The 27,996-nt window shown below is 42.8% G+C and overlaps 2 protein-coding genes across 3 annotated transcripts in view; one reads left to right on the forward strand and one right to left on the reverse strand.

Moving 5' to 3' along the window:
* si:ch211-285c6.2 overlaps positions 1–27,996 on the forward strand; it is a 96,792-nt gene that overhangs the window by 50,041 nt on the left and 18,755 nt on the right. The gene's annotated exons all lie outside the window — the stretch shown is intronic.
* Positions 19,209–22,157, reverse strand: si:ch211-285c6.1. The gene is made up of 2 exons (XM_679860.8): positions 21,907–22,157; positions 19,209–21,533 (listed from the first exon to the last, which is right to left on the reverse strand). Exons 1-2 carry the CDS (start codon positions 22,080–22,082, stop codon positions 19,943–19,945), a joined length of 1,767 nt encoding a protein of 588 aa, XP_684952.3. The 5' UTR covers positions 22,083–22,157; the 3' UTR covers positions 19,209–19,942.

A 27,996-nucleotide genomic window follows, 5' to 3' on the forward strand; every position in this document is an offset into this window, starting at 1 on the left:
AAAAGTTGGGACAGTATGGAAGACAGAAATACAGAAAGAATAATTTCTAAATTTACTTTGGCTTGTATTTCCTAGCAATACAACACACATTCTTAAATGTGTTTCTCATGGTTTTTAATTATTTATTTTATTTTGTTTTTAATTATGTACTCAAATAAACACCAATTTTGATTCTTGCAACATTCAAAAAAGGTCTAGTCCTTTAGGAGCTAAGATGGGCCAAGCATCGCTAGTTTGCCAACAAATACATGACAAAACTATAGCAATGATTGAAAACAATGTTCCTCAAAGAAAAAGAAGAAGACATTTTTATCTATAAGATGGCCCTATAAGCCACATCACCACACTACTGCAGTATACCTTTGTAAAGTACCTCAATACATAGTTACATCCACAAATGCCAGTTACTGTACTGTACAACCTGTACTGTGCCAAAAGGATGCCCTATGTTAACAGTAGCCAGAAGCACAGTCAAATTCTCTGGGCTCAGAGGCATCTAGGATGGACCATCCCACAGTGGAGATATGTGCTGTGGTCAAATGTATCAGTGTTTTAGGACTTTTTTTAGGAGAAATTTATGCTGTGTGCATTCACACATACAAACAGAGGCAGAGATTTGTCTTCCACAGCGCCCCGATGAGGACGTGCTGAGGCGCTGTTTTTTCCACATGTCAATCTTTATGAATAGATTACATCAAAATGGACAAGAGTAATCTTGAAAAACTCTACATTAGTTTAAAGCTACATCCCCATTGCAGCTAGTTGTTTTTCAATGGAAAGCTTATAAAGAATGTATTTGCTAAATTTGTGTAAGTTTTGCAGAAAACACTTAATAGATATGGCGTACATATCATGTAATAACACACACACACGGATTCATCGCTGTACATCACGGTTTATTTTGAAAGGTAAGAGTCCACAGAAAAACATCCCATCAAGCACATTTAGTCCACTGACACAATAGTGTGGAATTATGGATGGTTATTCATTTGTTTATGTCACCGTTTCTGCCAGAGACCTATTGTTTACTTACATGTGAAAACGCCGTCTTTGGAGTAAAAGACCAGTCGATGTCATAGCTTACAGTGTTACAGATACAATGAGACCACAAACTAAATAAAAAGTCCAAGTTATAGTTACTAAAATCTAAACAAAAGCCGAGTGTTTTGACAGTCTGCATGTCTCTCAGGCATTGCTATCAATCAGTCACTTCTTAACGTTACTTCCCAGAAGTTTGACTGGCAGACAATTTAGCCAATGGCTGAGTGATTTTCATGTTACTGGACACTTTTAGCTCTTACTGGCTGCAGTGAACTGTCAATCATCACTCGATGCACCTGCCTCCTGCATGGAGTGCCCGCACAGCTGCTAACAACTCAAGCTAACCGCGTAGCGGCTCGTTTGCAAAAAGTAAACAAAGGAGAATATTTCTGAGGAGAGCTAATACTTACACGACGTGGATGAAGCCTTACTTTCAGTTTTTCTGATGGTGAGTAACTTATTATACTGTCATTGCTTGTTGTTTACCTCTCAGGTTTTCTGTGTTTAGCCTGCTTGTGCCTAAAAGTAATGTTTACCATTATCATGCAGTATGTTTGCTATTCAGTAAACGCAAACTGCCGTAGTTTATTAAATACGCAAACCTATCACTGCATGACAGCTGCGCACCTCCAGCAGACCTCCTCATTCTTGCAGCACGAGGGCTTTATGATTGTTTGTGAGTGTCAAAATTGGTGGATCTGTTCGGTGAAATATCTGACTGCGTGTCACCGCATCCCTAAGGACTGTTTGGCAAAATATTTGACTGCATGTCACTGCATATCAAACGACTGAAAGGATATAACTAGAGCAATCTTCGCTGTGCTAAGCGGGAGCGCTCACTGAACAGCGCAGCATCGATGACGTAAGCTTGCCGAGGCCCGATTGTAATGTAAGTGCGGGCCGTCGCGGGAGACGGTAGGGGGGACAAGCGTGCTTTGGCCTGGTACGAGGCAACTGTACATAGTGTGAGTACGGCCTTAGTCTCCTCAGTGATTCACCCACTGAGAAACCTGATGAAAGTGCCTTAGTAATTGGTGACTCCATAGTACGGAACTTGCAAATAGAGACACTAGCCACCATAATCAAATGTCTGCCGTGAGCCTGAATGCCTGACATAATGTCAAATTTAAAAGTGCTGGCTAAATCGAAACGTAAGTTCAGTAAGATCGTTATCCACATTGATCCACACTAATGATGTTCGGCTACATCAGTCAGAGATCACTAAAAGTTATGTTAAAGAGGTGTGAGATCTTGCAAATACGATGTCAGACACCATAATATGCTCCGGTACACTGCCTGCTTATAAACTGCTAATACAGTGATGACCACTGAATAACATTGGTTTTGTAGACAATTGGCCAAGTGTTGAGGGTAGAACAGACCTGTTGAAGAGAGATGGTCTTCATACCACTCTCTCCTTTCTAGTAATCTGGCATATAATCTTAGTGTTGGCATTTGACTAACTATGGCCCAACTTAGGGAGCAGACAGAATGGCTTAACCAACCGTCTGGTAGTCTCCACTGTTTAGCTAACTCAAATAATCTTCACCACATAGAGCCACCTAGTAATAATAACATAGAGACTGTGTCTGTTCCCCGAATCTCTAAATATAAAAAGCCTCCCAAACCCCTAGTAGACAGCTACTATTGTGCCCATACCGAAATCAGCTAAAACCACATGCTTAAATGACTGGCACCTGATTGCTCTGACACCCATCTTCAGCAAGTGCTTTGAGAAGCTGATTAAAAAGCACATCTGCTCTGTACTGCCCGCTCACACTTACCCTCTGCAAATTGCATACAGAAACAACCGCTCCACTGATGATGCAATTGCTTTCACCTTGCACACATTTGTGAGAATGCTGTTTGTGGACTACAGCTCACCATTCAACACCACGGGGAAGCTCCAGGCTCTTGGTCTTTACAGGTCATTGTGCAACTGGATCCTGGACTTCCTGTCAAGCAGCCGTCAAGTGGTCCAAATGAACCACATTACATCATCGACACTGATCCTTAACACTGGTGCCCCACAGGGCTGTGTTCTCAGCCCTCTCCTGGATTATCTGTACACACATGACTGTACAGCCAAACACAGCTCCAACGTGATCATTAAATTTGCTGATGACACAATGTTGGTGGGCCTAATCACCAATAATGATGAGACGGCCTACTGAGAGGAGGTGCACATTCTGATGCAGTGGTGTCAGGAAAACCACCTCTCACTCAACATCAGCAAAACCAAGGAGCTGGTGGTGGATTTCAGGAAAGAGAAGAGAGAACACACTCCATCACCATCAACAGGACACCAGTGGAGAGAGTCAGCACTTTCAAGTTTCTCGGAGTCCACATCGCTGAGGATTTGACAGGAACTGCTCACAAAGACGCAGTGCTGAAGAAGGCACAACAACGACTCTTCTTCCTCAGGCCACTTAGGAGGTTTGGAATGAGCCCCCACATCCTCCGCTCGTTCTACACCTGCACTGTGGAGCACATCCTTTCTGGCAGTATCACCACCTGGTATGGAAATAGCACCAGCAGCAATCGCAAAGGCCTACATCAGATTGTGCAACCTGCTGGACGCCTAGTAGGAGGTGAGCTTCCCTCCCTCCAGTACATGTACACCAGGTGTTGCAAGAGGAAAGCCAAGAGAATTATCAGTGACTCCAGCCAACCAAGCCATAGACTTTTATTTCTGCTACCCTCAGACAGACGGTTCCGCAGCATCCGGTCACACACCAGCCGACTAAAATAAAGCTTCTTCCCTCAGAGTATCAGGCTGATGAACACTTAACACACCACACAAAGACTCTTCCATACCCTCACTGCACGCTATCAATTTGTAGCATGCACTGCACTTATGTGGACACCTATTCACTGTACATACCCCTGTCAATTTAACATTGTCGTTGACTGTATTTTGCACTGCTATTGTACTTGCTCTGTCTGTATTTTGTACCGTCTGAAGCCAGTACCTAAGCTTTTCACTCATCATAGCACACGTGCTGCTGATGATGTTACAGTAAAAATGATTTGATTTGATTCAAAGGTAACAATCTAATCGATGTTCATTGAGTAAAAAATAAAGCTAATCAAAAGATAAAACTTGGATTATTGAACATTAGATCACTCTCCTCTAAAACTCTTTTTGGTAATGATTTGATAACCAACCTAAAGCTAGATGCACTTTGTCTAAGCACAGAAACAGCACTCCTAAGAACGTTCAAGGTTACAGAAGTAACCCTTCGTTCCCCGAGGAGGGGAACGGAAGTGCTATAAGTGGATTTGATGTTAAAATCCACGTATGGGAGGATTCGGTTCAGAAGCCGCTTGTCTGAAAGAGTATTGAACGGGCCAATGAAAGCAATGAATTGGTAGCGTAAGCTTGCGCAGGTGTGCCGCATTGCCAATTAACTGAGCATATAAGCACACCTGGCACCAGCAAACACCATCCTTTTTAAGCTGAAGAGACTTTTAAACAGCAAAGGGACAGTCATTATGGCGACGGAGTATAGCACTTCCGTTTCCCTCCTCGGGAAACGAAGGGTTACTTCTGTAACCCCGAACGTTCCCCTTCGGTTGGGGAACTCCAGTCCTATAAGTGGATTTGATGTTAAAATCCACGTATGGGAGCCATTGAAAGCGCCATAATGACTGCACCTTACCAACGCCTCCGATGAGAGGGCAGTCAGGCAAGCGTGACGTACCGAAATCATGAAATTCGCGGTCCTCCAACGTGCCCTTGGCCCTAACTTATCCCCAATTCAAAAGAAGCTTTACGGAATAGGTTTTTTTTTTTTGGGAGTCGCTAGCGTCTAGATAATTCTAGGAAATACGACAGTACGTTGGGAAGCGTGCAATCCCGGTAGGGAGGACGCTGCGGAGACCATCCGCACCCAATAGGGAGACAAAATGAAATTACATATGGACTAACCCTAAGGAGGGGGAGTGCGCATAAGAAGGTGGTTAGCGGATGGGGAAGGCACGGGTCCACCCGGGGGGGGGGGACTTAACCATGGCGGAATAAGCATATGGGATCGCCAGAGGGGATCACACATAGCCGGCACCTATACCCAAAAACGCGGGCTGACCAGCGGGCAGACCTAACGTAGTGGGCCAGCAAGTGACTCCTCCGCTGATTCAGTGCTGGGGGCCTCGGAGGAATCTGCAGGGCTCACCGAACGGGGAACTTTACTGACAGACAGGAAGGTGCACATCTCTCCGTGTTAGGGAAAAAAGGCACCGCAAGCGTGTTACAACACCCCACTGAATTGTTTCCTCAATCACCAAGGGTTACCTAATACCCTTGAGGAAACTGGCTCCACTCGCAGATTACAGACAACGTGAGAAAACCCGGCCCGAATTCCAGGCACGAGTCACTGACCAAAAATGCCTCGAGGTCCCCGGCCCTCTTAATGGAGGCCAACGCGACCAGCAGAGCTGTCTTTAAGGACAGAAATCTTAAGGATACTGAATCGAGTGGCTCGAAGGGATCTGAACGCAGGCTCGTGAGGACGAGGGCGAGATCCCAAGAGGGCATGAGAGGGGGGCGAGCTGGATTAATTCGCCTAGCACCTCTGAGGAATTGAATGATGAGGTTATGCTTTCGCATGGTGCCGCCAGCCACCACATCGTGGTGAGCTGAGATGGCGGCAACGTAAACCTTGAGAATGGAGGGCGACAGCCTGCTCTCCAGCTTCTCTTGAAGGAAAGAGAGCACAACACTGATCTGGCAAGTTCGGGGTTTTCTCAGCGAGAGACACACCATTCAGTGAATAGACTCCACTTCAGGGCGTAGGCGCGCCTCGTGGAGGGGGCTCTAGCCTGAGTGATGGTATCAACCACCACAGACGGCATGTTACCTAAGTCTTCCTCGCGTCTAGGGACCACACGTGGAGGTTCCAGAGATCGGGGCGAGGGTGCCAGATGGTGCCCTGTCCCTGAGAAAGTAGGTCCTCTCTCTAAGGGATCTGCCAGGGGAGGGCCGTCGCGAGGAGGGAGAGCTCTGATATCCAGGTCTGGTTGGACCAGAGGGGCGCAACTAGCAGAACCTGCTCCTCGTCCTTCCTGACCTTGCACAGTAGCTGCGTGATTAGGCTCACTGGGGAAACGCATACTTGCGTATGCCCCGAGGCCAGCTGTGGGCCAGTGCATCCGTGCTGAGAGTGCCCTCGGTCAGAGAATAGAACAACTGGCAATGAGCGATCTCAGGGGAAGCAAACAGATCGATCTGGGCCTCCCCGAATCGTGCCCATATCAGCTGAACAGACTCGGGGTGGAGTCTCCATTCTCCAGAGTGAATCTGCTGCTGTGAGAGCACATCGGCTGCACGGTTGAGCATACCTGGGATGTGAATGGCGCGCAGCGATTTTAGCCGCGGGTGACTCCAGAGGAGCAGACATGCTGAGCTGAGACATGCGGCGAGAGCGCATACCCCCCATGCGGTTGATATACGCTGCTGCCGCCGTACTATCCGTCCTGACCAGCACAAGTTGCTGCTCCAACACCGGAGAAAAACGGTGGAGAGTGAGGAACACTGCCAACAGCTCTAGGCGATTGATATGCCAATGCGCGACACACGGCTCCGCAGCCCGTGTTGGAAGCATCTGTTGAGACAACAACATGACTGAACGCCTGTCCTAGAGGCACACCGGCCTGCAGGAACGAGGGGTCGTTCCAGGGGCTGAGGGTGTGGCGACACAGCGCAGTAACAGAGACTCAGTGTGCCATGCGCGTCTTGGAACACGATCTCGAATCCAGTGCTGAAGTGGTCTCATATGGAGCAGTCCGAGCAGTGTGATAGCCACAGCGGATGCCATATGCCCCAGGAGCCTCTGAAAATATTTCAGTGGGACCTCTACTTTGCTGTCGAGCTCCCTCAGACAGTTCAGCAACAGGCGAGCGTGCTCTCCGGAGAGGCGCGTTATCATGGTGACCGAGTCTAGCTCCATCCAGAGAAAAGAGATCCTCTGCACCGGGGCGAGTTTGCTCTTTTCCCAGTTGACCTGTAACCCCAATAGGCGAAGATGCTGGAGCACCTTGTCTCTGTGCGCAGTCAATTGCTCCCGTGAGTGGGCTAAATCAGCCAGTCGTCGAGATAATTGAGTACGCGAATACCCGCGAGCTGAAGAGGCACTAGGGCACCCTCCGCGAGTTTGGTGAAGACCTGCGGAGACAGAGAGAGCCCGAAGGGGAGGACCTTGTATTGCCATGCTCGACCCTCGAACACAAACCGCAGGAACTGACGGTGGCGCGGAAGAATGGAGACATGAAAATACGCGTCCTTCAGGTCTATAGCTGCAAACCAATCCTGAGGACGAACGCATCGGAGGATGCACTTCTGCGTGAGCATTCTGAATGACAGCTTGCGAAGGCATCGGTTCAAAACAAGCAGATCTAGGATTGGCCGTGACCCACCACTCTTTTTGGGTCGATGAAGTACGGGCTGTAGAACCCGCTCTCCATCTTGGCTGGAGGTACTGGCTCGATTGCACCCTTCGCCAGGAGGGCAGCAATCTCCTCTTGCAAGGCAGGGGCGGACAGGGGATTGACCCTGGTGAAATACACGCCCGTGAACTTGGGAGGCCGTTTCGAGAACTGAAGCTCGTAACCGAGTCTGATCGTGCGTGTGAGCCACCGGGAGGGACTGGCCCGCGCATAGCTCGGCGGACGGAGCGGGCTTACGGTCCCGCCGATAGATGACATTGCCTATCGCATCCGACTGCTCCTTTACCGCCTTGAACTCCTGGGTGAATTCACCGACGGTGTCACCGAACAGGCCAGCCTGGGATATGGGCGTAGACCCACCCTCGTGCAGCTCGGCCAGCGCCTGCGCTTGGTGGCGCTGGTAGGTGGCCATCGCGTGCAAGACGGAAGCAGCCTGGCCCGCAGCCTTGTAAGCTCTAGCTCCGAGGGAGGCAGATAACCTACAGGCTTTGGACATGAGACGGGGCGGACCGCGCCAAGTAGGGGCGCCATGCGGACAAAGATTGACCGCAATGGCACGCTCCACCAGGGGGTTCGCCTCATACCCCCTGGCAGCTCCACCATCCAGGGTGACGGTGGTGGAGCAGATGTGGCCTGATCTAACATACTGAGGTCTGTTAGTCAAAAAGTCCATAATCCAGTTGCAGAGAGACGTGTCAATATCCAGGTCTATGAGTTTGATCATTAACTGTGACAGTGTTGAATGCTGAGCCACAAACAGCATTCGTGCATAATGACGAGTTCAGACTGCATGATTTTCAAAGTAGTCGTGTCACAGATGTTTTCACACTGCATGACTATCTGGGCTAGCGTTTCGTCGCTGCTTTGTTTACACTGCAAGATAGATCGGCGACAGGGACATTCACATTGCATGACTTTACAATAGGAAGAATCGCCAACAACTTCGTCCAAACTACGTCTCACAGCCAAAAACACGTCGTATATCTTTTGTTAGTAACTACATAATGAGAAAGAAGCCTTTAATGGGGTAGAAAATGTACATATTTGCTCACCTGGGTTTGAAGGGAATTAGCCATTTCTCCTCAAACTAAGGTAATAATAAATTAATTTATTTCTGTATGAAACGTCAAACAGACACGGTTGCTCTTGAGTCCTGTCAAACCTCCACTTGTTTTTCTTCCATTTCGTTGGTCCAAATTAACCAAAAAAGAGCGCTTTTAACTTCTCCCCCAGCCTCCCCATGGCCTACAGCAGGTATACATACTTGCACGCAAGTGAATGCCGCTCTCTCATTGGCTGTAGGCGATGGCTGGTGTTATTTTCAGTCAAAACTCAATTCACACGGCATGATTTGAATCGCCGACAGCTCCAGATATTCAGCATGCCAAATATCTCTCAGGCATCGGCGACTCATCTGCGATTCTCTCAGATCGCGTCTTTGATAGTTCATACTGTGTGATTGTCACTCACGTGCACGAGCACCGATTTACCCATGATTTCAGGCATTTGTCGGCGATTTCTCAAAACCTGTCGGCGAGCCAAAATCGTGGCTAAAATCACGCAGTCTAAACTAGGCATAAGTGTTTTTACTGTCCAGGTGTGTGAGTACAGAGTGCAGTGCTATGGAGACGACATCTTCTGTGCTCCTGTTGCCACAGTAGGCAAACTGATGTGGGTCCAGTGTGGATGGCAGAGAGTCTTTCAGATGTGCCATAAACGAGGTAAGGATCAAAAACACGGCAAAACAAGACAAAGGAAAATGCGTTGTAGTGTCAATAAAACAGTAGACATTACCCATATTCTGTGTGTTTGTGCTGTTCTTATACTCCAAGTAATCAGTCTGAGCAGCTTTAGCTGTGAGAGTGTAATCAGTCAGGATCTGGAACCGGTTGTGTGTGAGTGTGTGTTGCATTACTGGGTGTTGTAGACTATAACATGGCGGATTTGTAGTTCATGTAAGTGTAAATGTTTTCAAGAGATCTCCGGTGGTTAGATCGCTGGTGATCGTGACACCCTTGCATTGATGTGTTCAATGTGTTCAGGTGGTCGAACACATCAGCAAGATAAGCAACAGTAAGATTCGCGGAGTGCCTGTACTTGTTTTGAACATGAAGATGTTAGGCACTTTTGTGATGCCCTTAGCTGTTTATTATAGTCCACAGGTTTGTCCTTGTAACTGGGGTGTTGCTTCTAGTTTCTAAATGTCGTTTTAATTTTGAAGGTTTCATGCAATAAGTGTTTTGATTGTTTATTCGTTTATTCGTTTTGTTAATGTTTTTCCCCTCGGGGTAGTTTGTTTTGCCTTTTAATTTATTATAAATAAATACAATCTTTCCTTGTACTTGGGTCCTTGCTCCTTTTTCTCCAACCCCTGTTCTTGACAGCACCTGCATTTCAAGCAGCACAGAATGAAATAATTCTAAAAATAATAATATAAATAGGCCTGCCCAATATATTTTTCACTTTATAACAAATTTAGATTAAAATGAAAATATGCTGTATGATTTTTTAAGGTACATTCGGTAGCCTTCCCTGGTATTACAAACGCTCCGCATATCTGCTGTAGGCTACGGACTACAGAGCCCTGATGACATCCAGACAAAATCATGGGCCCGAATTTAGAACAGTTTTTTAAGTTACATAATATGACTTTAATTAAAAAAAAATAATAATAATTTTAGAATCTAATACATTTAAATGTTGTATGTGTTCTTTTGTTCAGGCTTAAGTGCCATGAATTAATTTGTAAGTTAATTCCTTCGTGTCAGGGTTTTATAAGGAATAATGGAGGAATAAATTATTCAATGTTGTAAAAGTCCATCTATTAGTCATATGACAGAACTAACAGTATGGGTGAAGGTTAAATGTGTGTAAGCCTTTTCAGCACATGTGAAAAGAAATATCTTGGTGAAATTTATTTTCATTTGTTTCCAACTCTGAATTTTAATCTGACTCTAATTTATAATAATTAAAACTTAGATTGAACTAATTCAAGCTGATTACCTTATAGGTTGTGATTTGGTCAAATTTCGGTCGATTTACCTATTAAATCTTTATTTTCACTTAATGTTTACCCGGTCACTTAGAGTCAGTATGTTGGCCAGATCCATCTGCTCACGGACACATCCTCACCAGTTCTGGTTCTTAGTCAGAACTATTTTCCTTTAAGTAATAGTAGGGCGCCCCATGCTTGCTGATATTTAAAGAAAGTTTGATTCAGCCCCTAGATTATATCATACTAAGTTATTGTCAGAAACCAACAGGGGCTTCATGTATCAACTCTGCATACGCACAAAAACTGTCCGTACGCCAAGTTTCACGCTCACGTTTGGATTTACTAACGATGAAATTAACGTGAGAATGTGCGTTGGTCTGCACCAACTTCATGTCTGGCGTATGTGCATTTCTTGTGTGTGTTTGTGTGTGTTACATTGCACACTACAAAGTATTTATTTATAATTGATTAAATGGGTTTAAATGGGTAAATGAAACCAGGGCTGTCACCATATCGATAAAGCTTGTAGATAATGTCACAAGGCTTTGATTATGCGAAATCCCTGGATTTGAGCCACCGCTGTAACAATGTCATGTTAGCAGACCCAACTATGTTTATGGCTGCTGCTAACCAGCCTCTAAACAGTTTGACAGTGATAGCTAGGCCCAGCCTGACACTCTTTACGGCGATCTGGATTAACTCTATTTGAGTAAAGTAACAGACACACGAACATCATTGTAGAGTTCCATAATAAACCTAAAAAGTATTTGCCAACTTCTGTCTCAACATGAACTGGCACAATAATACTTTACTGTAGGATTCGCCGCAACCCCAACTTCTCTATGTAAGCAAGAACAACATCTCTATGTGAATTGCTAACTCCCTAAACTGGAATTAAATTAGCCAGCCGTCGAGAAAATAGAGAATACAAGTCCTTTGTAGCCAAAGTGAAACCAATGGTACGTTAACTACTTTGGTGAACGTGTGGGGTGAGAATGCCAGACCAAATGAAAGAACCCTGTACGCCTTCCCCCTGAAGGCGAAACTCAGGAACTTTCTGTGACTTTAAAGGATGGATATGGGACAAACCAGCCCTCAGCCTGTATTTGTGACACTATGGTGCTGATAGTCATTGTTTTGAACTTCAGCGTTTGATCAGAGCGATTTAGTCATCTTAATACATACATACATATATACTGTATATATATATATATGTATATATATGTATATATATATATATATATATATATATATATATATATATATATATATATATATATATATATATACACACACATATATATATATATATATATATATATATATATATATATATATATATATATATATATATATATATATATATAGGATATAACGTCCATCCTTCTTTGGAACAATGAAGTAATACTATAAAAACCCCGTCTCCATGTCTGAAGGAGGACCTGTTTTATGACTTCCTTCCTCATAAGGGAGTCTACTTCATTTCCATTTCTAGAGCCTGCTTTAACTTTACTACAATTGTAAAGCAAATTATTGAAGCAAGAGGGGTTTGAACCAAACTGCATTATTTAGCTCCTCTTTCAGGTTAGCAGGACCCAACTGCAAAACGTTTGGCAGCCGCTTCCGTTTTGCCAGAAATAACGCAGGGGTACCAGTCCCTCAAGACTGGCTTCTATGCTCCCCTAGATGCCTAACTCAGGGCACTGAAGTGAACTCACGACAGGAGGCCACTAAGTTAACTGCTTTCGGACCCTCCATAGAGGGGGTGAGTCCAATAGCGCCACCACTTTTGGGATAAAATGCTAGTGGACAACACCGGGGGTCTCCGCGCCCTGAGGCACCAACGGTGGGAGGGTTGGCGGATGGACCCCCTGTGGGGCACGAGGAGGAGGCTTTTGCTCCTCGCAGGGGCTGCCCGAAGAATTTCCTAATACTAGAACTTCTTCGGAGACTATAGTCGTTTCATGACAATGGTTCTTGGCCACAGTACATGATGGACTTTCTCTCCTGAGGGCACTGCCTCACTAGCGTCACCACTTTTGGGATAAAACACTGGTAGACAACTGAGAGAACATATTGTCCTCTTTTTAGTGTGCTTGCAGCTACGTGCAGAAGTGCTTGTGGTTTTGTGTATATGTGTGTATATGTCAGAAATATGAGGCCATGGTCTGGTTTCAGTCTTGCAGGTGTTAGAAATATGAGACCATGGTCTGGTTTCATTTCGCAGCTTCACCCACGCTGGAAAATTCCACTATGCTCAGATATGAAATATGCTGATTCATGTTAAGACAAAATGCTGTATGACTAGCCCATATTTGGAGTGCCTTTCTGCTATCAGCCCCTGTGTATAAATATCCCTGTCCATCCTGTGTTGTCAGGCTTGCAGAATAAACCATTCTAACTACAGTTTGGTCTCTTCTCATGTCTCCAGGTCGACCTGCTGAACTTTGCTGAATCTGGTGCCTAATATAGGGGAAATCTTGCAGACTTGGGGGCTTCGTCCGGGATACATCTGATCAGGTAAGAGAATTTTTATTCACACTGCCTGCTCCGGTGTATCTCAGGAAATCGTAAGATTTTAATTAAAAATTGGGTTGCGCAAGCAAGAGAGGTCTGTGTTCTAGAGCACAGAACATCCTGTCAAGTTTACTTTCCACAGTAAATTGCACAGAAGGATTTGTGTCGTCGTACCCGATTAAATTTGGGTTCCACAAATCAGGGAAATTTATTAATTTGACACTTGATAGCCTGTCAAGTTTACTTCAAACAGTAAATTGCACAGAAGGATTTGTGTTGTTGTACCCGATTAAATTTGGGTTCCACAAATCAGGGGTTTAATAAATTTTAGTAAATAAGTATTACGCACCAGCTTCAGCAATATGGGACAAGGATATCCAAAACCAGAACCCAGTGAGAGTCCAAAGCAATGGATGGATAGATGTGGGTGGGGATTTTACACTGAACCCTGGCTGTCCAATTTAGCTGGGTGGACAGAGGGACAATCTCAATGGAGAGACTTTCCTAGGGAAGGAACATTTGACCCAGGTTTCCTTCAGTTAGCTTACAAATTGATATGGGGATCCAGAATGGGATGATCAGTATATGATGAATGGATATGACACATGGTGTACAATGAGCTCTATATGGAGAGATAAAAAGGGCATTTTCACACCTAAAACCGTTTTGAAATCTGTCCCCAAACCCAAAAGCAGAAGCAATACTGCCCGTGAGGCAGATAAGAGGGGTTCTCTCGCAGCTGCTAAGACAACTATGACGTCACCACCCCCTTATACGGGGCCTCAGCCTGCAGTTTCATGCTCTGCTGCTAGCGCTCCCCCTATAATATCTTCTGTTTATCCGTCCCTGACAGAAATGATTAAAACTAAACCAGACTCCCCTCCGACAGCACGGAGGGCACTACTTCAGCTTCTAATGTGGCTGCCGTGTGGGTTGCTAAACCACGAGGGATAGAGATAATTCCGCCTTCACCCTCTGTTCTTAAAGATCTCATATCTCTTTTACCAGAAGTGGACAAACCACTGCAATTTGTAGACATGCTGTTGCGCAGTTCGCGTCACTGCCAACTAATTGGGGCAGGTTATCGATTTATCCTTCAAATCAAAATGGGTTTGTCCTATGACGATGACGAAATAATAGAAAAAATACCTGCTCTTGATCCCAAGCTTGATATAGTACAAACAGAAACTGTTAAGGAAGAAACAGATGATAAAAAGACACGTACTCGTATAAAAACACGCCTCGCGTGGAAAGATGATCAGGAGGAGCTCCTGACACATCTAAAACAGCAGCTTACTAAATACTTAGTACCATACTTACTGGTCTGAATGTGACGCCACGACTGATCCTAATGGAATAATGCTAGATGGCAAAGGCCGTTTATGCCTGCCATCATCCTGTGCACCTTTTCTCGTCCGCGAGTTTCACGGTGTTACACACCGCGGCCGAAGAGGGGTAATAGACACAATGAGGTAATAGACACAATGAGTTAATAGACACAATGAGTTCCTTTTTATGCATTAATAATTTACAACATCATGTTAATAACACGCTAGATAGATGTCTGATATGTGCTCAAAATAATATCACTAAACCTCAAGCTAAACATCAACAATTGCCCCTTCCTGAAACACCTTTTCAGGAATGGCAGGTAGATTTCACACATCTGCCAAAGAGGGGTCCCAATAAATATTTACTGGTTTTTGTGGACAAATTTTCAAAATGGGTTGAAGCCTTCCCATGCAGTAAAGAAGATGCTAATATAGTTGTCAGATGTTTGACAAGAGAAATCATTCCAAGATACGGTATACCATGTGCCATAGACTCAGATAAGGGAACCTCATTTACTGCGAAAGTAATACAAAATCTAGCTAAAGAACTCCAAATTAATTGGCAGCTACATATTCCCTGTCATCCACAATCATCTGGCATAATAGAACGAACTAATAGGACTATTAAGGACAAATTAAGAAAGGCTATGTAACATGCAGGGCACTCAAATTGGCTCGCCTTGCTACCTCTCGTTTTAGCAGACATGAGGATGTCTCCTCACAAAAGTCTTCACAGTCTCTCTCCTTATGAGACTGTGATGGGACGACCCTTTCCCTCACCATGGAGGCAAAGGGGTACCACACTGGGTGACGGTTCTTTGGATATTCATATGAGTGAATGTGCACAACAGCTACTAACAACATTGCATGCATACTGGACTAACATACATTCTGGTTCAGCCCCGATGCCGGTAGACCCAACACACCCATTTAAGGTTGGTGACAAAGTAATGATTAGACAGTTCAATAAAATGAGCACAGAACTGGGGGACCCCAAATTTGGCCCCCCGACGGATGTCGTGGCTGTAACCAGAACCGCCGTTTTAACCTCCTCTTCTCCACAGTGGATCCATGCAACCAGGATAAAACGAGCACCTATTGAATAATAAAAATGTATAAGTTTTGTACTATGATAATCTGTCTGCAGACTCTCTTTGTTTTACAGATACTTCGGGGGCCCCCACATCAGCTAGCACCTCCACGCAGCATAACTACTAAAAGGATCAGCATGAAGTGGCTATGGACATTGGGACTGTTTCTCTTTCTTGTTGCTCAAGCTAATGCAGCCAGGCTGAAACGCTGGACACATGATCATGAATTTGGATGGGCAGAGGATGGGGCTGACAATCCTATTGAAATAATATGTGGTATCAATATGTGAATGTTTTAGCTAGGTCATAAAATGTATCTGGTTGTTATGTATGTTCTGTTATGCCTCATTCAGCCAAACAAACCCCTCTTTATGCCAAACCCATGAATAAGACCTCTGCTAAATGTTTTGCCAGTTTTGCAGGATCAGGGTACCAGGACCCATATATAATTGTCGATGACTACGATCCATACCGGATTGGCATTAGAAATGGTACATGTGATGCTCTATTTTGGGTAAAATTTGGCCACGCTAAACCCTCACCTATTAGCCACAAGGTTTTTTATTAACCACTCTATTACACACCCTGTGTGTTATAACCAGACCATGGGCTCTCATTTCATGGGAAGCACTGTTAACTGTCAACAAATTGCCTCCTCGGGAGAGGGGGCCCCAGTCGACATCTCAGGACCCTCAAACGGCACTTATGTGGTCCAGGGTGGGTGGTGGTTGTGTGGGAAAAACGCCTACATGTCCCTACCGGCCAACTGGACGGGGCAGTGTGCCCCTGTGCATGTGACTGATCACACTTTTATTGTGACAGCCCAGGTCCTGTCAGCGCAGCAAAGAGTTAAACGCAGTGTCCCTGAAATGAAGCCCCATGACTCTGCATGGGGTACTGACGTGCCCGAGGATTTCAAATTATGGACCACTGGTAACAAAATGGTATTGGCTCTATTTCCGCAAATAGGTGTGGGAAAAGCTCTACTAAGAATCGAGACCCTGGACTATCGCATGGGCCTATTTCTGAATGCCTCAAAAAAAATAATTAATGAGGCCCAGAATAAGGAGCTGGGTAATCTCCGTACCATGGTTTTGCAAAATAGAATGGCTCTAGATCTCTTAACAGCATCCCAGGGGGAGGTATGTAAATGAGTACTGCTATGTCTACTCTCCAAGGGTTAAAAACTGCCATGACTTCAGATTATGTTCCCGACACAACTTGGGGTTGGATGATGGGTCTGTTCGGCTGGGTGACTCCTTTTCTCACTATGATGATTCCTGTATGTATTATTCTTTTGTTGATTTGTTGCTGTGGCCCTTTTCTCTTACAATGTTTGATGAATCGTGTTTATGCTACAATGGACAGTATGATGGGTCAACGATATGATAGATTCCTCTGCGTTAGGCCTTTGGCCTAAAAGAGGGGACTGAGAGAACATATTGTCCTCTTTTTAGTGTGCTTGCAGCTACGTGCAGAAGTGCTTGTGGTTTTGTGTATATGTGTGTATATGTCAGAAATATGAGGCCATGGTCTGGTTTCAGTCTTGCAGGTGTTAGAAATATGAGACCATGGTCTGGTTTCATTTCGCAGCTTCACCCACGCTGGAAAATTCCACTATGCTCAGATATGAAATATGCTGATTCATGTTAAGACAAAATGCTGTATGACTAGCCCATATTTGGAGTGCCTTTCTGCTATCAGCCCCTGTGTATAAATATCCCTGTCCATCCTGTGTTGTCAGGCTTGCAGAATAAACCATTCTAACTACAGTTTGGTCTCTTCTCATGTCTCCAGGTCGACCTGCTGAACTTTGCTGAATCTGGTGCCTAATATAGGGGAAATCTCTCCGCACCCTGAGGCACCAGTGGTGGGAGGGTTGGCGGATGGACCCCCTGTGGGGCATGATAAGGCAGCCCTTGCTCCTCGCAGGGGCTGCCGAAGAATTTCCTAATACTAGAACTTCTGAGACGATGCTCGTTTCACGACAGTGGTTCTTGACCATAGTACAAGACAGACTTTGTCTCCTGAGAGCGCTGCTTCCCACCCCAGTTGTTTTTGGGGGCTGAATGGATGCAACGCACTCTCTTGCCCCACACAATGCTGAGCGGATAACTGGCTTGTGGCTGGTCCCACCTAGCCGCCCCAGAAGAACGGTTTCTTAGGGAAGAAAGCTCCCGTAGGAGCCCCACCCCCCTCTGCCCACTCAACAGATTCTCTAATGAACCAGCGGGCAAAATAGGGGCGTCAAGGAAGAGACATTTGTCCTCTTTCTTGATATCGGACGGATTTGGCCACAAATATCCCTGTGAACATCAATTTTTATGGCACAGAGAGACAGATTTAAAGCCCGAAGCAATTCCTTTTGAACGATAACAGGCCTCCCCCTTCCCAATGGCGTCCTTCGGACGGTCTATTTGGTATGATTGTATAATTACAGAGTATATGAACAACTGGCCAGTTGACCTATTGCCACATACACTTTACCAATCAGAGCCGATGTTATTATTTTCACCGGCATTGATGGCAAAGCAGTCTTTGCAGATGATAACTTCCTTGATATGAAGCCTCACTCTGCAACAGAGTAATCTAAGCAAGCCATAGCTGAATAAATGGCTAATCATACAAACAATGTGAGACCTGCTTCTGGTTAATACTTCCCTGTGCAGGTACTCATTAAAAATTAGACCCCTTATATTTATAATCATATTCGGGGCATAATGGGGGGAACAACCATTTTGGTCCCAACGGCCTTCCATACTCTCAACTCCCTCGGAGGCAGAGGCGAAGCCGTAATCCCACAGTGCGAGAAGAAAGGCAGCCGTAGCAGGCGTCCGGCTTGCGCTGAAAGGATGCCGATCTGGAGAACAAAAAGAAGAAGAAAACCCTCGAGTTTTGTCTCCTTCTTACCCTTCAGATCGAGCTGATTCTCCGCGAAATCACGCGCCGCTCGGCCGCAGCGCAAGCGGGAATGAGCCGCAGGAAACACTTTCACAGCACTCGACCAGGGCTTTTTAAAATGAGCACAAACACCCCTCTCGAGGACTGATTGTACTTGCTCATGGTCAAAGGCACTGCGCACACACATAAATCTTGCGTGTCCTGATCTCTGATTACAAAAGGACACCGCAGGATTTAAATTATATTTCTCTAATAGCCTATTATTTTTAATAGTGATGCAAAAAGAGAGCGTGTGTGTGCGCGAGTGAGTCATTGTTTTAATGTAGTGCGTTTTCAGTAATTGTAAGTAGGAGGAAAAAGACTCATGCGTCTGAGTGAAGAGAGAAAAAGCTGAAGTTGTATGCTTCCTTGCTGCTTTTATACCTCCCGGTCTGACGTCACACACGGTCCTGCCAATTAAATTGGATTGATTTCACCTGTGCTTCAGGAGGTTATAAGAGAGGGATTGTATCCCACTGTGTCTCCTGAAGAGACGCAGCGTCTCGTTCCCTTTAGGGAACAGACCTTTTATTCCCGGTTGCTTTGCGTATGTCTGCCTGGTCTTGTTGACATATACATGCGACTGCCGGAACATGTTAATGCGCGTAGCTGTCAATCAATTCATACTCCTACGTGAAGTTGCGGTTGGTCTGAAAACTGCTCTAATTGGTCCACCGTTATTATGTTGTTAAATTGAAAAAAAGGACTGGGTGTGTTTGTATCACCCCAATATGATGGTCTATACACTATATATACACATTTGTTTGTCCAAATAACTTGAAAGGTAGATTTTTCACCATAGGTGCCCTTTAAAAAAACTGTACGGAAAAAAAAAGCACAAGGAAGAATGCTGCTTTGAAACAGAAACTTATTTTATTGACACGCTTTAATTTCAGACAGTTATTTAAGATTTTTAGTTCCAAAAAATAATTTAAGATTTAGCCTATTAGAGAAATTTTACTGGTGAGCGTGAGCAGGTTGTTTATGGAGTGCTTGCTTTGGGTGGTTCGCACGATAAACGACGAATGTTTAGCGGAGCATCACACCTCTCGGCTTCTGCTCGCATACTCTGGCTACGACAGTATATGTGTTCATTATGTTAGATAACTGCCCCCTGCTGGTCATGCCTTTCTTGTGTTAGACCCTGTTGTGCTGTGCTGCACAGTATTGCAGCATTGTGTGTGGTCATATCCATTCACTCACGCATTCTCTGTAGCCACACACACACACACACATTATATTTTCCAATAGTTTAATTTATTTTTATGTTTACTTTATGATTAAATTAGCTGAAAGTTTGCTGGCCTATGTACCAGCACTTAATGAAGATACAATGTAGAAATGTTCAAGCAACAGCAACACAAATTAACAGTTCAGTGTTTACAGATGCACACGTTTATGTTAAATCAACCACCAGTTACCCCTGTATTTATTCAGTCTAGCACTTTATAAGCAGATGTTACTGAAGTGAATTACCATTTAAATAACGTTAAAGCAGATTACTGTATTACAGAATGCCACCTGCATTCTCACTGTAGGCAGTCTTTTTTTTTACTATTTCATTTGTTGACTTGTCTGCTTGTTCAATTCCCATTGATGAAGAGTTTTGTGAGTCCAGCTTTCAGGTAACTCAGAGCGTCTTTATTGGCTTCTTCAGCTACTGCCATTCTCCGCATCTCCTCCAGTTCCCGAACCCAGTCTTCTTTCCCAGCCTCCCTCACTCTGGGGATGAAGAAGTCCAGATGCTGGAGGGTGAAGGCAGAGTCTGGTTTTAGAGCGATCTGAGACAGATGCTTGAGGGTCTTGTAAGCATTGAACAGTAATATTAATTTTTGGTCTTCAATCTCTTTCAGCTCTTTGTCAAGATCTTCCATTATAATTGAAAACCTCTTTGTCTGGTCTTGGGCTTTTTTATATTCCTTTGTAAATTCATCAAACTCTAAGACATAGTTTGAAGTGGTAATAACATATTTCTTGTTTTCTTTGACGTGTTTAGTGTAGTGGCACTTCCCTGTGCACACAGTGCAGTAGTCATCTTTCATGACTTCACATTTCTTGGGACCAGAAACCCACCAGCAGTCAAACTCATGGCAGTTCTCCTCACAGACCGTGCAGGTTGTCGCCTTTCTGTTTTTCCATGATGCATGCTCAATGGGAACCTTCTTTTTGGCTGTCTTTCGGACTTTAATGGAGAAGTTTTTACACTGTTCAATCTTTTCCTTGTTCTGTTTCATTGCCTCCTGAATCTGAAGTTTCTCAGCCTTCTTCAGCTCTTTCTCCTGAATTCTCAGCTGCAAGTTGCAGATAAATGCTTCAAACTGAATGCGCTCAATCAAGACATATGAAGTCAACTCTAAACTTTTTCTGTTCTTTTCATCCAGAGACCGAAGAAAGCGTTTTATACCATTCATACTGTCTTCCCAGGCGTCTCTTTGAGCACGAATGTAACGTTCTTTAGTTTGACGAGCATCAGCTTGATTATTGTTGAATATGAAATGAACAGGTTGGCCTTCTCTGTCTCGTCTGCAGGGGATTTTAGCTTTATTAATGGCACCGAGGACATTTTTAGGAGGAAGACCATCAGAGTGTGTGATTAAAAACACAATGTTGTTCACAATGTCTTTCCCAAACAGAGACAGAATTGAGCTGATAATGTAGTGTTGTCTGTCTGAGAGACGATTCTTTGATGCTTGAATCACAAAACACACAGCATCAATTTCTCGAACTCCATCATTGCTCTGAAACAGAGCAGATAAATTTTCAGCAACTTCCAGATCTTTCTCCAGTCCTCTAGTGTCTCCGTAACCTGGAGTATCAATGATGGTGACAGAAATTGCACTCTCTACAGGAAAGACCTCGTACATGGTGATTTCAGAGGTTTGGGATTCTGACTGATCTCTGACTGCTTCTTCTGTGATTTCATTCCATATTTCATCCTCAAACTTCACTCCCATTAGGTAGTTGATGAAAGAGTTGATGAGTGTTGTCTTTCCAGCACCGGTCTCTCCCACCAGCAGAAGGATTTTGTTTTGTTTACTGGTGTCTTTTGTTCCATAACACCATTTTCTGACTTTCCCATTATCATCAAGTATTTTCCTCTCTGTTTGTAAAAGGAATCGTTTTGGAGGACCTTGATCGATTAAAGTTGACCAGCGTGGGAAATAACGTGGCTTTCTGTAACATAAAGAAGCTCTCAATATTTATGTCAGAATTTAACACTTTCATTTGTACCATGAGCAAAGTTATAAAAATGCACAATACATTTATCAATTAAGGCATAATATTTAATAATATATTACATAATATTTCACACAATCCTGTTATGCTATGTTTATCTAAACAGAGAATAACAGCATTGTGTAATATATAAAAATTTAAAGATTGGCAAATGTTTGCCATAGTTTTTTACTCCATCAAAGACAGTAGAAGGCAAATTTAAAAGGTCATCAAACATATATTATTCATAAGGTGAAACAGGGGTTAAGCCCGCAGAACTAATGATTATCACTTTTGTAAAAATTATCTCCTGTAAAAAGCACAAACTTACCGTGAATTCATGATGACTGTTTGATTGACCCTGTCCACCTCACAGCAAACCTTCAATCTGCTTCTAGCCGGAACATCTGCGTGCACTGACAGAAATACTGGTTTAACAAACAAGCCAACCTGTCTCAAGTCCCTCCCAGTCAAAGGTGTTTTCATTTTGCCTGAACAAACTGTCATAAAACATCAATGCCAACATGTCTGTGGGTTTATCCCATCTTGCAACTAATGGATATGAAAAACTGCTCTCTCTCTCTCTCTCTCTCTCTCTCTCTCTCTCTATATATATATATATATATATATATATATATATATATATATATATATATATATATATATATAAAATGGTATATAATAAAATGGAAGCTTTCTTAATAAAATAATAAAAAATATATGTTACTTGTATGTGTTCAGTGTTGTCAAAAATGCTGGTGCACGAGTAAAAATGCATTGCATATTAGTAAACTAGCCTTTCTGGAGTACAATCTGCAGTCTATACTTGTGTATATTTTTTATGAGTGCCAAAGGTTTCTATTTTCAACTAGTTTTGCAGGATTGAGTAATGCAGACAATCATGGATGTTTAAGTGTGTCTGAACGCAGAAGCCAATCAGGAGGCATTTTATTTAAATGAGAGATGACTCGATAACCTTGCAAAGCACCCAATTTTTAGAGAAGGGGTGGGGAATGTTGATCATAGAGGGCCAAAGGCGTTCCACTCAATGTGATCTATGGTACTGTTGTGGAAAGAATCATTATGTACTAGTTTTGTGCCTAATTTTTGTCACTCAAATGCCTGAACACGCATGAGACTTCTGTCTTGTCTGCAGGGTATTTGAGCTTTATCAATGGCACCATTAGGACATTTTTAGTGTGTGTGATTAAAAACACAATGTTGTTCACAATGTCTTTCCAAAACAAAGATAGAACTGACCTTATAATGTAGTTTTGTCTGTCAGGAAAAAGATTCTGAGACGCTTTATTTACAAAACACACAGCATCGACTTCTCAAACTCCATCACTGTTCTGAAATAGGGCAGGTAAATTCTCTGCAACTTCTTCTTCTTGTGGTGTTTGTCTTCCATGTTGTTCCCAGAGTTTTATACTTGCATCCCTGATCAGTCATGAACCCTACCTCCTGCTCCGATTTCCTTTTTGCAGGAGCAGGATAAGATCATGCTCGAGAATCCCACAAGACTGTTCTTGACCCCAGTGCAATCTACATGCCAGTGATTCTTTTTTTAAATGGACACTGGCAAGCATGGATCCCTGTTCTCTATTTGTTCTACAGACTCACAATTGCCACTCCAGACAAGAGACCACCCAACCATCACCTTTCAGAGCCTGCCACAGATGGCGAGCAACCCACTGAGTCTGTCTGACCAGGGGGCTATTTCATAAAAGTGGTTAAGAAAAACAGGGATTAAAGTCAAAAGCCTGACTTCAACGAGCCAAACTAAACGTCCACACTTAAATTGGTTCCATAACTACAAGTTGAAGATCATTTGATCTGACTAGTCTGAGGTTAGTTTAAATAATCCAGATAACTGCTCGTGCACATTTCTGTCGTGAAACCTTAAAAGTCGAGCAAAGATACATCGATGATGTTGTGTGCAACCATGGCAACTTCGAGAACTGAAAGAGCTCTGAAATGAGACACAGCGGTTCACAGCGAGTGAGCCGCGAAACTGCAGATTGTACAATAGGGTACATTAGTAGCAATATATTTTTTAAATATAGGCTATTATTTAGACCTATTAACATGAAATTTAATATTTGTTATTATACATAGTAATTGTGATTGACAGCGCATGTGCGTGAGAGAGAGATTTGCGCTTACTGCCAATTGTTGCTTGCAAGTTTTAATGCATTGCAGGCTCACTGTAACTTACAAAATGTTCTAAATGTAAGCACATAGGTTTAAGATAAACAAAGAGCCGTGCACGCACAAGCGGTGGGTTTTTTGAATTTGCTCCGGAATCTGCTGCAAATCGTTGCTTTCCCTTTGCCACTTATTTCCCGCAGCCCGTTGGAAAATATCTTTACATTAAAGTGACGCTGCTGCTCAGCACGGATCATCTCCTGATTATCCCACTCATTTTATAGCTTTAAAGTCATTATTTAAGAAATCTAGTCTTCTTCTTTAAATAGTCTTTCTTACCTCTCTTTGGTCTTTCTTACCCCCGTGCTCGTGACGACGGTTTTCTTCACGTGCTCCGTTTTCCCCCAAATCCAAAGACATGAGGTATGCGCTATAGATGAACTGAATAAGCTAAATTGGCCATAGTGTAGGAAGGTGAATGAGTGTGCATAGATGTTTCCCAGTGAAGGCGTCCACTGCATAAATCATATGCTGTATAAGTTGGCCGTTCATTGCGCTGTGGGAACCCCAGATTAATAAAGGCACTAAGCCGAAAAAAAATGTATGATATATATATATATATATATATATATATATATATCGAGAGAGCGAGAGAGAGAGCTAAGAACACCCATCACAGATTTCTCTTTTAAATTAATATTTTCTACAGAATGCTTTACAATAATATATTTGTGTATATACATTAGATTATTCAGTACCAATGCAAAGTTTGTAATATATATATATATATATATATATATATATATATATATATATATATATATATATAGTTTTTTTTTTTTGCTATTAAGTGACGATAAAGTTTTAATCATTATTAAGAGGTTAAGTGAATTATTATGGCATCAGAATATGGCAGGTGAATGTTAACATTACATTGATTAGGCTTGACCTAAAGACTTAGCCTGAGAGTTATCCTGCCCCGGACCAGGCTAGGTCCCAGCATAAGTTGCCATGGTAACTAAATTTTAACTATCGTAAATTTGATTTATGAAACAGAATCCGCCATTAATAAACCTGACTTACCAAAGTAAGCCTGGCTTTTTCTGAAAGCTTGGTTTATGGAATAGCCCCCAGGTTTGCAAGCTGGCAACAACACTCATCGAAGGAGCTGGTGGAGATTGACAATAACATACAACCACATATCATAATTTGTACAGCTCTTTCATTCAGTTTAGTTTAAGAGATATCTTGAAATTAATGTATAGTCAAAATTTGATAGATCTTGATTATGATTAAGGTAGACGGTTGAATATATTAGGCACACATCTTGACGAGCTAACGCACCACATTTGGGCTCTCCTGGTGCATGAATTTAGTAAGCGGTTACAACCACTGGGCAGTCTAGAGTAGAGGAGTGGGGTTGCACACTTGACCAAGGATCTGGTTCAAACAAACACTCAAGGAAAATTGTACTCAAAGTAACGACTAAACAAGAATTGCTGTGCAAATAAAGTAATTTATTACAAGTGGTGATAAGTAAAGCAGTGAGTGAGCTATTTACAACATTTACAAATCACAACTAAAACTAACCAGAAAGACTGGTTATGGGTGGCGCTAAAGCAAAGAAACAATCCAAACCACTTACTAATATCAAATCCCCTCTAATCTAGTATAATTAACAAAAATGTGAAAAATAAATCTTCAATGTACAACTCGTCTTACCTAAACTACAATAACTATCAACTATCCACACAAACAAAAATACAGAGGTTGGTGCTCACCCCCTTCCCAAGTGTATTTCTAGACATTTGAAGTCCTATGTGTTGAAATACATGTCCTGTGACCTACTGACCTACCAGTCTTTACACAGGTAAGAACAAACTTACAACACAGTGTAAATAAAAGTGAAGACAGACAATGTATCACAACAAAACTGAACCAAAATGAGGATATAAACAGATTCAAGCAAGCACAGAAATCAATAACAAATCAAGTCAACAAGCTGCTGCAAACAAAAATATATAGTGAGCAGGGGGCTGCTCCATAAAACAGGCTTAGAGAAAAAGCCAGGCTTATTTAGGTAAGTCAGGTTTATTAATGGCAGATTCAGTTCCATAAATCAAATTTCCGAAAGTTCAAACTCAGTTACTCTGGCAAATTATGCTGGGAAATTAGCCCGGTCTGGGGCAGGATAACTCTCAGGCTAAGTCTTAAGTTCAAGCCCAATCAAAGTAATGTTAACATTCACCTGCCGTAATCTGATGCCTGCCATTTTAATTCACTTAACCTCTTGATAATGATTACAACTTTGTAGTCACTTAATATTAAAAAAAAAAAAAAAAAAAAAACGCAACAGTAACGTGCACGAGCAGTTATCTAGATTATTTAAACTGAACTCAGATTAGTTAGATCAAATGATCTTCAACTTGCTGTTATAAAACAATTTTAAGTTTGGACGTTTAGTTCAGCTCATTGAAGTCAGGCTTTGATCCCTGCTTTTTTAAACCACTTTTATGAAATAGCCCCCTGGAGTGATCTAAACTACTTACTGTGCCTAGATGTTGTCTACAACCCCTCAGAAAAAGTTGGGACATTAGGGAAAATGCAAATAAAAAATATTTCTACATTACAACTTTGACTTGTATTTCAGTGCAGACAATACAACAAACATTATTTAATGATTTTTTTCATGAATTTGTTTATAAAAAAAAAAAAAACACATTCCAATTTTGGTTCTTGCAATACATTTCAAAACAGTTGGAAGAGTAAAGCATTTACCACTTTGTAATGTTTCCAATACTTTTCACAACACAAGGGACTGAAGACGCCAAGTAATAAAATGTCTCAGGAGTCATTTCGTCCTATTTTTCCTGTAAACAAGTCTTATGGTGGACAACAGTTGCATTTTGTTGTCACATTTTGAGCTTCAAAATGATGTCACATTCTCTATTGGAGACAGGTGGAGACTTCAGGCAGGCCAGTCCAGTGCCTGTATCCTCTTCCTCCTCAGTCAGGACTTCATGATGTGTGCAGAATATGCTTTTGCATTTTCTTGTTAAAATAAATAGAAGATGTCTTCTTGAAAGCAGCACATTGTGCTCAAAAATCTCTGTACTTTTGGTGCATCACAGAAGTACAAGTTACCTTTGCAGGGCACTAACACAACCCCATACCTTGACAGATCCTGGCTTTTGGACTTGTTTCTGATAACAGTCATGATCCTTTTCTTCTTTTGTCCGGTGCACACGATGTTTTAATTCTCCCAAAAAATAACTGAAATACTGATTAATCTGAGTACAGTACACATTTTCACTGTGTGATGGTCCATTCCAGATGCCCCTGAGGCTAAAAAAAGTCAATAGCACTTCTGGACACTGTTAACATATGGCTTCTTTGGCACAGTACAGTTTTAACTAGCTATTGTGGATGTAACTACATATTGTGGTACTTGACAAAGGTTTGCCGCAGTAGTCCCGAGCCCATGTGGTGATATCACTTAGGCCACTGTCAGGTCTTGATGCCCAATTCCGATTTGTTGCCTATATCTGATTTTGTTGCCTGTCCATTTACACGTTCTTTTAATTGTGACCCAAATCCAATTCATGTGTTTACACTTGCCATACAATTTACGATGTCGCGCATGTATAAAGGCGGGTCCTAGCATGAAATATGCAAAGTGTACTATAAGCAGTAAATGGTTCAGTCAAGATTTACCCCCATGCAGTTTATTTAATGGTATGGCCCTGATGTGTGTGTAGTTGAAGATGTAGCCTTTGCCTGTGTTCGCACTGGTGTTGTTGGAGAGAAAATAAAGTTGTTCTATATGTAGCCTGCAGTGCGTGTATTAATAGCGGCAAAAAGCAAAAGTTACAACACGGAGTTCGCCCAACTTTAAAATGAATTTTAGGCGGTATGAAAGGTAGGAAAGGGTCGTCATCGCAGCTTGTGCCAATGGTTTATACGCTGTATCATGTCCTCCTCCTTTCAGAGGAATGTGTGGGTACGAGAGAGATCTCAGGTCTGGTGGGAGCAAATTGTGGCGACTGACCCCTTTTCTCCTCTGTGTTTCCTCTGTTGTTGTTGTTGTTTACCGCATCGGCATCTCCAAACACACTTTCTTTTATGTCATTAAACCGCGGAGAAGCAACTTGCACGTCGCAAGTTGAATGATTTACAGAACGAAATGCTTCAATAAATCTGATCTGCCTGTTTACATGACAGTCGCATTATCACATTTCCGATATATATCCGATTTATTTCCACATATGAAACC

This window comes from Danio rerio, chromosome 7 (genome assembly GCF_049306965.1).
Source record: "Danio rerio strain Tuebingen ecotype United States chromosome 7, GRCz12tu, whole genome shotgun sequence".
Classification (NCBI taxonomy): Eukaryota; Metazoa; Chordata; class Actinopteri; order Cypriniformes; family Danionidae; genus Danio; species Danio rerio.

Bases quoted from the DNA above. Each gene is read 5' to 3' on its own strand.
- si:ch211-285c6.1 (XM_679860.8), bottom strand. From the start codon at position 22,082: ATGACAGTTTGTTCAGGCAAAATGAAAACACCTTTGACTGGGAGGGAC. The intron at 21,534-21,906 runs GTAAGTTTGTGC...TTTATGTTACAG, and splicing joins ACAGTCATCATGAATTCACG to AAAGCCACGTTATTTCCCAC.